Below are 10137 nucleotides of genomic sequence, written 5' to 3'. Positions count from 1 at the left end.
TGTGTGTGTGTGTGTGTGTGTGCGCTTGCACACACCAATCCATGCTTTCTGCTGTTATTGTAGAAAACCAAGGAGTCTTTTTTTGACTTGATTACATTTCATGTTATTTTTAGTTTGTAATATAAGATAATTTGAGGCAAAGTAAAGACCCTTTTGTCTTGAAATACACATCAGCATGTAATATGACACCACAAGATGCCATCTCTGCACGAATATTGCTAAGGCACCTCTCTGCAAACCTTGTATACTTTGCCATTTAAGATTATTTCTCATGAAAGGAGTGCAAACGAAAAGTAACACTAAAAGCATTGTGACATTCCCAGGCCCAAAGAGGAAATACAGAACAAATACATCAGAATGGTGCACTTAGCCCGTGCATTTCACAGTCTGGTTGGCAGTAAACAAGCAAAACAGTCACCAAACACACACATGCCTATAATGCTTGTTGACCAAAACACACTGGATGGTTAGAGTGGAGGCCCAGAGAGCCAGTGAGAGGTTGTGTGTGGGAACAGCTTCAGGGGGACACTGTCTAGACCATATCTCAGAAACGGTTCAGTCAGCAGCGCCAAGAGGAAACTAGTGCCTAAAACTCACTGACACTCACAGCAAATTTCCTTCAAGCTCTTTGAACTTGCTTTTCTTTTCCTCGGCACCTGTGTGCTGCTTTAAATCAGTGGGTTCCGCGGCAATAAGCCTTTTGAACACCATTTTGAGAGTTTTGGCTGTCAAAAACAGTCTGTGGCTTGTCCGTTATGTATCGTTGGCAGACCTGGCAGAGAAAATAAGTGTCTGACACTTAATACACTTGATGGTTACATTCACTTGGTGAATTCCTCGGATGTATTTTGGCGAACCTCATACACAAGCATTCTGTAAATTATGTAAAGATAACTGTTTTAATTAAATCTTTAAATTGAAGCTTAATTGGATATTTGATGATTGGTTGTGTTTAGACCTTCTAGCTCAGGAACCTAAGCTAGTATATACTTTGTACACACTGCAAGTAGCTCTACAAGGTTTTAGCCACTTGTGAGCTTAATGCAAATAGAAAAGGAAAGAATTCCTGATGACATAAGCAGGCGTTTTAGGGAGAACAATTCATGTTTTATCAAGCAACCATAGCAGTACTTAAGGGACATCAACAGCAAAAAACATGATTACAATACAAAAAACATGATCAAAACAAAATATCATGATATAAGTTCAATAAAACAGCCTTCCCGTCACGCCACAGAACAATGCAGGCACAGTCCATTCTCAATGGCTCTTTATTCAGTCCATTTATCTTTCACAGCAAATTCATCTCCTACGAAGCCAAAAGCTTCAGGATGTGTGGAGAGAATTATGGTAAATCTGTTGACACTGACGAATCCAACTCCACATGTGAAGAAACTTAAAGTTTTGTTTCCGATTAGATAATGTCAACAGCAAAATATTAGGTCATCAACCTATTACTAGCTTTGTCAAAGTCTTTGTGTTATTGCATTCCTTTATGTGACCATCATCCGTCTTGTGGCAGTTTATGACTGGGACACTGGAAAGGAAAAGAAATATTTCTTTTCAGTGCAAGTTCGATTCATAATCCCCATGGAGTGGTTGGTCAAAAAAAACATTTTTTCACCAGGGCGTGTGGTCCAGGCATCACACATCTGCATCGCTGCTTTTTTATTTAAACCACAGCAACTTCCTCCATTTCTATAACCCAACCACTGGGGCACTTTTCTCCAAACTGTATCTCCCAAATCCAGCAGCAGGATTTCAGCTCATTCGTATAGTTTCTTTTATATAAACAAAGATTTTTTATTTTAAATGAGCCACTGGTGACAATGCAAAAAGGCACTTCTGTATTTAGTCTGCTACTAGGACCCTTCTAGTCGATTGCACTTAGTTTAGGTTTCACCACCATCAAACTCTGCTTGATGACTTTAAACCACATTGTGGTCATAGTCCCACAGTGGTTTAGCACATTTACAATATGCTGTGATCTTAAATTCATCATTCAGTATCTCTAAAACAAAAGGATAGTAAGCGCCACTTTTCAAATTGATGAAATTTGAAATTGGAATGAATATTAGATTTTCAACCACTAAGTAAGCCATAGCAGGATCTCTCAATTCCTGATGGGCAAGCACAGTCTCTCAAAAAAAGTGTTAATATTTTATTTCATGTTAAAAATAAGATGGCTTTAAGGATGTTAGATTGTTATTTGATGGACAGTGTCCTTGCATCAAGGATACTTCATAGTCCAAACCCTCATTTTGTTGCAAGGATGGAGACGGCTGAGGAGTGTGACAGCGGTCAATCTCCGGCTGTTTGTGGGGTAGTGTACCATTTCCCCCATTCTCCAGGCAGGACTTGATCCCCTCCAGTTCCATGGGATCAGGATCTGCTGGGCCCAGCTCAAGCTCCATTCCTGCCTTTGCCTGTCTTCTTTTTCGGACACAGATGATTGTCCCCGCCACCACAGCTAACCCCAGCACCAGGGCCAGTGCAGCTAGGGCGAGGATGAGAGTGTATGTCAGCGGGCTCTGTGTCTCCACCCTGGACTCTGGGGATGACGGTGGAACTCCTTCAGTGCGAGCCTCTGTACACGACCCTGTTTCTACAGAGCTGTTTGCCCTAGAGTTGATTCTTTCACCCAGGGGACTGGCACAGACTGAGTAGGTACAGTTCGGTCTCAAACCACGCAGAGTGTACTCAGGGTAGGATGCCGGTACACTCAGGATAATTGGGCGGCGGTCAGGCCCGGAGAGGTTACGGTAGGTCAACCTGATGCCACGGATATGTGGCCGCGTCTCGATGAAACGGTGCAGGTCAAGAAGAATAGATGTGGATGTGACTTGCCGTGAGCTGATAGCATCAAGTTCAGTGGGCATCTCATGGGCAACTATCAAAACCTCTGTTGCTGATGGTTTTGGTTGTTCAGGAACCTCATCCACATTTTCACAGTAGAGGCCAAAGGTTCCCAACAGACACACACAGCTGAGTTGACCTAATGGGTCAAAATTACAAGTGCCCCCATTGAGGCAGATGTTTGATGGGCAGATGTGCTCCCCTACCTCCCCGCTGGTGGAGCTTGGAGAAACTGGAGGTTCTGGTGAAAGAGGGCTGTCTGTTTTTGCGGAGACGGTTGTCTCACTGGGTGGAGGAGGAGGAGGAGGAATGGCGTTGGTATGAATGGTTTCTGGAGATGTGGTGGGTATCAAGGGAACAGGAGTACTTCCAATGGGGGAGCCAATCAGCACTGTTGTGGTGGGTGGACATCCAAAATCTTTGTGCTCCAGTGCTGAAAGCATCTTCCCAGCATTAACTAAAGGGAAGTGACATCTGGTTTCCTCAGGCCTCCCAAGAGTCACATCCTTCTCTTTTAGCCAGACATGGAACCAAGCTAAGGGACACATGCAATTAAATGGGTTCTCAGCTGCTGTCAGGTGCATTAACCTAGGGAAGGTCTGGAAAAAACTTTGTGTAAATCCCTGAATATTAAGACCACTGAGATCCAGTTCTTGAAGTCCACTTAGTTTCTGGAAGTCCTCCACCCTGAGCTCGCCCAATGGGTTAGCAGCCAGGCTGAGCTTGATCAGCCCCTTGAGGGAATCCTGCTTTAGGGCCTGAGGTACCTCAGTTAACTGGTTTGTGGAGATGTCAAGCTCATGGAGGTTCCCCAGAGAGGCTATGAGATCTTCATCCACAGAGGTAAGCCCGAGAGAGGCCACCTTAAGGGCTTCCAGGTGGGGAGTCTGGAGGTCTGAGGGTCCCAGAGTTGGGATGTTGTTGTGGCTGAGGTCTAGAAGCAGAAGCCTGGGGAAATGAAGAGATGGCAGAGAGGTGAGCTGGTTCCCTTGGAGCTTGAGTTCCAGTAGCATCTCTAAACTCTCAAAAGCTTCCAAATGTATGCTCTGAATGTTGTTTGCGTAGAGATACAGCCTCTCCAGCTGGACCAACCCAGAAAAACTGTCTTTGGAAATGTGGGTAATGTGGTTGGTGGACAGGTCTAAGTTCTTCAGCTTTGAGAGCATCTCAAACACACTGTCTGGAATCTCTGCCAGCTCATTCTGGCTCAGATCTAGCATCTCCAACTCCCCCAGACCTTTGAAGTCATCTTGAGACAATGTGTTGATGCCGTTCTGGAAGATGTATAGATTTTGCGTGGTGGTGGGGACACGAGGCACAGTGCTGGAGCGTCGTTGAATGCAGAATATTGAGCCATGGGCCTGGCAGGAACAGTCTGCTGGGCAGTCAGAGGATAACACCAAACCAGATGAGAGGAAGAGGAGCAGGAAGTAGGGCAGCATGGTGACGTCAACCTAAAACTCTGAAAGACATAAGAGAGAGAGAGAGAATGGTTGGTGTTATTCACCCTTTGCTTACTAAGCAGGTTGTAATTATAAAGTGAGGCTTTATAGTAAGAAACCATTTCAGACATAAAATACTGTGAATGGATGGGTATACTGTTAACGACATCATTACTGAGGAATAAATGAGTAATAAGGAGTTTTCTTGATCTAGTTCCTAAAGCCTTAGCACTATTTGCTCATAATTAAATGCCAGAGGAGTTTTGTCTTTATCCCTTTCAGAAATGCATCCATACACTAGGGGTGGGGTAAAATATCGATGCAGCATAGTGTCGCGATATTTTCCATGGCAATACTGTATCGATACACAGGCACCAAGTATTGATATTTTATTATATACAGTATGTGTTGGTCAGTTTGTCTGCTTGACACTGCCATTTTGCCGCAATAAAATTGTCGTGAGATGAGAGAAATGTTTATTTTTAGATAAAACAGATGTTTCCTTTTGGGGACATCGTTTGAAATTGGGAAAAATTAGAAGTTGGAAAAAAGGTTTTAAATTGCAAAATATCACAGAATATTGCAATATGTTTAAAATTGCAATAATATCGTATCGTGGCATAAGTAGTATGATGATATTGTATTGGGAGGCGTCTGGTGATTCCCACCCCTACCATACAGTCATATTCAAGCACACAGACAAGTATATTACAGTACAATACAAGAGACACACACACACACACACACACACACACACACTAATTTGCTGTTTTACATCTTTGGTGAGCAGACACCCCAGGGATCAGGACCCACAGGCTGAGGCGACGGGTTAACACAGCCCACCCAGGGTGAACTTTCTGTGGTAAGTGAGGAACCCATTCAGCCTCTTCCCTGTGTTTATGACATGGTCCTTAGCCCATGAAACCAAGTCTGCAGTAATGGTGCTCAACACTCGCAGCAACACGAGGTTACTACAAGCAAACATATCCAAGGTAAATATGCTGTGTGTGTGTGTTGCACACGCACACTTAATCACATCTTTTGACATATTTGTGTAATCATTTTACCGAAAACAAGTGTGTGGGTGTGTGGCTTAAAAAGATTGATCTAATTTAGATCAGACAAATGAATGTGTGCATGTGTTAGTGTAAGTGATGGTTACAAATGCAATGGAAATCCAAATGTCCGTCTTACAGCTAGTTGAAAAATATCAATTTGAATTGCCGCCACATAAATTTGACTGAAAGTTAGAAAGCACAAGGTCTTATTAACCAAACTGACCAAACAGAGCTCTATGACGAGATACTTTCCCAGCCTCTCCTCCAATTTTTCCAACTTCATCTTATTTTTTACGTTCTGTCTATGCAGTCCAGATTTAGTGGCCTCCTCCTACACAGGCCTTCTCAGTGTAATAAGTTATTTGATTCACTTCACTGTGCAAGAAGATAAACAATCAATCTTAGTCTTATCCTGACTTCTATAGAGGTAATGCATTGTGTTTCCTTTCCTTGTGACTATTTTCTCACTCCATAGGTAAACTATATGAAGAAATGCCCAAGTATTCGTACACATATGTGTTTTATGTTTCAATGGAGTCAAGGAGGATCCTCTTCACTTGTACAGGGCTACCATAAACATCTCTGTTCGGACTGGATAAACTAAAGATTGTTTTCTATTTTAGATGTAGCCTCAGGTAGAATGGGATGTGCCGTTTGTCCACGCAGTCTGAATACTGTGACGCTGTCCTTCAGACTAGTTGGAGCCTAAAAATACTTTTTTTAAACTCGGTTAATTTCATCAGCATTTTCGAGCACTTGGAAATTGGGTAAGAAATGAACTAGAAGTCCAGAAGAACAGGGAAATGTTTTTAATCATGTGCATTAGGCTGCGGTAGGATGCAGTACATGTCTCTGCATCACCCTTTCCTCTTATCTCCCCACTGACTCCCTGACCTGGTCTGTGTTCGTAAACTCTTGCACTCCTGCACTCCCGCCCTTTCCAGGACTCCTAAGGTGGAAGTTGAGGAGAAACTTAAGATGTTTTATTAAAGTCAGGGGCGCACCTCTGGCCCCATGCCTCCGTTCCCTTTCTACCCTCTGTCACCTCCATTTCTCTCCCTCTACTCATAACATACAAGGTCAATGCTCGTCAGTTAACAGGAATTTGCAATGTTCTCTCAAGATCTGTCTTTATTAAGCACAAAGGGATGAGAGAAAAAAGGAAGAGGGTGGGACACAAGATGGTTAAAAAAATGTGACAATTGACAAAAAGAGTATCTTCGTGGCAAACACAAGATCGAAACACAAGTTGTTGTTTTTTTTTTGTTATACAACCAAAATTGGGACTTCAAAAGCTATAAACCAGAAGCTGCCAAAGCTGCCAATCTTGTGGTTGGGCTTTAGGGCTGGCACACTTGTGAAAGATTAAACCTCTAACCTGTTACTCACATGACAGACTAAACATTACCAACATGCCACGCTTTATTGGTTGGTCTGTAAATTCAAAATGTGTTTGTTATGCTTTTCTTTGTTTTATAGAAAGCAACTATTGCCACTAACAAATGGGTGGCAGTTATGCAAAAGAATGGTTTTGAGTATGTAGAATTAATCTTTCTTAATTTGCCTTGTCTTGTTGTAAACCACATAGTGATGTCAGATCTCTGACAGGCTCTTAGGTTTTATTAAACAGATCCCAAGTATAATCTGTTTTCTGTTGATACTTGTTGGTGGAGTTTTTTTTTCTTTCTGCTTTGGCCAAAACTTGAAAATGGCGGGAACATCTATTTAGGTGGAAATATGCCAGTCCTACACCAATGAGATAAATCCTGCTTGTCAGTGCAAAACGTGTTGAACTTTAATTCAAAGAAATAAACTTCTTCAGCCAATAATTGTAAAAAACAGCCTTCTATCAAAACTCTGCACATACATCATTCTGCACAATTAATCTCAAATATCCAAGTAAAGTAACAATAAGTAAAAGACAGGTTTTAGTGTAGGGGGATTTGGATATTTGATGTGAAGAATCAGATACTGTCTTATATTAGAAATCCCACTACAGTTGAGATGCAACTAAGTTTAACATGACCCTTGTACAGTTAATCAATTGTTCGTTCCAGTGTGATAGTATTTGTTTTTTTCTGTGTAAAGTGATGAGTGAAGATGACCTAAAATATGTGTGTCATCATGTTGCTGAAGTTACCAAACCAGTCAATCATCATCATCATCACGATTCTAAGTAAGAATCAGTCAAACAACAACGCACACCTTGATGCACATGCACTGTGTGCAACCTGACAGCATGTGTCACCGAGGACAAAGGGCTACGACAGGGCATTTGACTGCTTTTGTTTAAAGTGCATGACGAGTTTAAAGACACTGCTCTCCTCGGGAATCCGGTTGTTTCATTGTGTGCAGCCATTTATACTGTTGTAGAACGGTAACAGAGTTATAAGAAGAGCTGCTTGTCATTCCTTCAAGGGTGCTGCAGTGGATCATTTGATGACAGATGAAGAGAGGAATGACATTAATTGTGTTTCCGCGTCAAGAACGAAAATTACTAATCATGCACATGCTAATCATGCTTTTGACAACATTACAGGTTTCAGCTCTGGATATTTTCTCCTATACAAAATGAAACTTCCCCACAGGGGAATTGTAAAGTATGTCTTTTCTTCTTCTACATACTTATCTGCAATGTTAAATCCCATTTAAACAGCGTACATGTCTTGCCGTTCCAAAGGGACTGTGTCGAGATATGCATTGTAGTAAACCCTCCTAACAGCATGTGTCAGTTGCAGCCTTTCACTTAGTCTAACTCAGGGAAACAAACAGCTGGGTGGTAAGGTAGAAACACCTACAACCACGGAGCGTGAGGATTCAAACCTCCATGACAGCATCCCCCCTGCTGAAGCATCCTTGTTTAAAAAACGGTTTAAGCCCCTTCACACTTCGGCGCTGCTGCTCTGTAGTTGAACCTGACTTCTGACCTCCCTCTAGGTAGGGATGAGACAAAAGACAGTTTTGCTTCAAAGGTCACAAGAATCTTTTTATATTAGTGAATTTGAGCATTGTCTAGCCAAAAGGTGTTAGCATCTTTATGTGTTGATGTCATCAAAAGATCAGCAGATGTACTGGGAGCTCCTGGTCTGGAGCATTGTTGGTCAAGTTGGTTGTGGAAGCATTTCAATTATGTTTTGTTAATGCTATGTTCCTAATGAGTCCACATACATTGTCTTGTGTTTTTTAATATACATAGTGAGGCCAAAGATATTAGTTTTGGTTCCCAACTAACTGATTACATGTAGCATTATTAGGGTTTTAATTTCTCGACTTGTTCTTTGAAGGTTGAGTCTTTCACTAAGGGCATTATGGTAAATGCATGGCATTATTAGTGGTAGTTTTTAGGTTCTAATGAGCTATATTATTCCTGATTTGACGTTACTTAATACTCTTATGTCATAAACACGTAAACACAGTTATGCTTAATTTAGGGCTACAAAGTTAATCAAATTTTAATCACGATCACGGCTTCCCACAATCAAATTAGCGTGATGGAGCAATATTTTAAATGCGTAATTTCATAGAAGTTGTTCCCTGCACCGCACAGCTTAGTCACAGAAGACAGAGTAACGTGAGGAAAATTCCACAACAGATAACAGTCGGTCATATGTTGGTCGCGCAACATTTTGTCCCGTCTGTGTTGTTTTTCAGACAACAGCAGTGACCAGTGCTAGTTGGTGCTAGTTAGCGTCTGTTAGCTCACAGGGCTCTAGGGTGCGTCCAACATTTTTCAGGTCGCACTGGTGCTAATGTCCTCACATCCGCTGCATCTCCACAAACAAAAATCGATATGGTTTCATTTTGCATTACATTATCTATTTCTTCTGTAAAGCCGTGCCTGTGTTTGGATCTCTCCTCTTCTGTCTCTCCTCTTGCTCTCCGTGCAGCCCCGCCCCCATTAACTCACACACGGCTCCATAGCAACATGAAGAGACACAGTGGCCGCCGGTCCACTTCTGACATTTGTCCACAGTTTTAATTGTTATTAAAACAGCCGTATATTGTTAAGCATGAGAGGCAAACCTGTATTTGTACCAGTGTTTCTGCTGGTAACTCTGCTATCGTGGCCACCACGGCAAAAAACACAGAAGAAGTTATTGAATGCAACTAACTTCAGTTGGTAGAGTAATTGCGTGGGAGACGGAGCCTGCTGGACCTCGGCCAGAGATGTGACCCATGGCCGGAATATCATAGTTCATAAAAATGCAGCGCAGTGACGATACAGACATTTCATACACACGACGTGTGTAACTCCGCTGACCCGCCGTTCAACCCATGCTGGACCCATTCATAATGAGTCAGCTGTCACTCTGTGAGTAGCATAAGTCCATTGCACTCCCCCTCTTTCCCTAGCTATTTGAATCCGTTATTGTTGAAAACAAGTGAAGGAGCTTTTAAAAATACACCGTATTCTATTTATTTCAGTATGCTATTTATGTATTGCAGCTGTATGTCTATACAAAATGCAACTTTAGACAGAAGAATGTAGAATAACATGGATGTAAAAGCAGTTATAAATAGCTAGTGTGTCAAAAGTGACTGTGTCAGTCCTTCTGTCTTAGAAGACAGAGATTTATCTTGTCTGTAGATTGGTGCCCGGCTCCGACCTAGAACCTGGGACCTGGTGGCCCCAGCATATCTTTGAGGCACTTGTTTTCCTGTACATTTGTCCCTAGGGGAGAAATGCAGAGTCACAACATTTTTATGTGACAATAAAAATTTGTTTTTTGGGGTTAAAATCAACAAATCACTGTGATAATTAATCGTGATCTCAATATTGA

General features: G+C 42.0%; 1 protein-coding gene across 1 annotated transcript in view; it reads right to left on the bottom strand.

Annotated features, from left to right (window-relative positions):
- Window positions 1-10137, bottom strand: part of LOC116704851 (vasorin) — a 32195-nt gene that overhangs the window by 418 nt on the left and 21640 nt on the right. The window contains exon 2 of the mRNA XM_032540517.1: window positions 1-4318. This exon is cut by the window's left edge and continues 418 nt beyond it. Coding sequence (XP_032396408.1) covers window positions 2172-4298 — 2127 coding nt within the window. The 5' untranslated portion in view covers window positions 4299-4318 and the 3' untranslated portion in view covers window positions 1-2171. The remainder of the gene's footprint in view (window positions 4319-10137) is intronic.

The sequence above is a fragment of the Etheostoma spectabile genome, chromosome 2 (assembly GCF_008692095.1).
Source record: "Etheostoma spectabile isolate EspeVRDwgs_2016 chromosome 2, UIUC_Espe_1.0, whole genome shotgun sequence".
NCBI classification, from domain to species: Eukaryota; Metazoa; Chordata; class Actinopteri; order Perciformes; family Percidae; genus Etheostoma; species Etheostoma spectabile.
The sequence above is the reverse complement of the archived record's forward strand: the minus strand, read 5'-3'. Positions and strand labels throughout refer to the sequence as shown.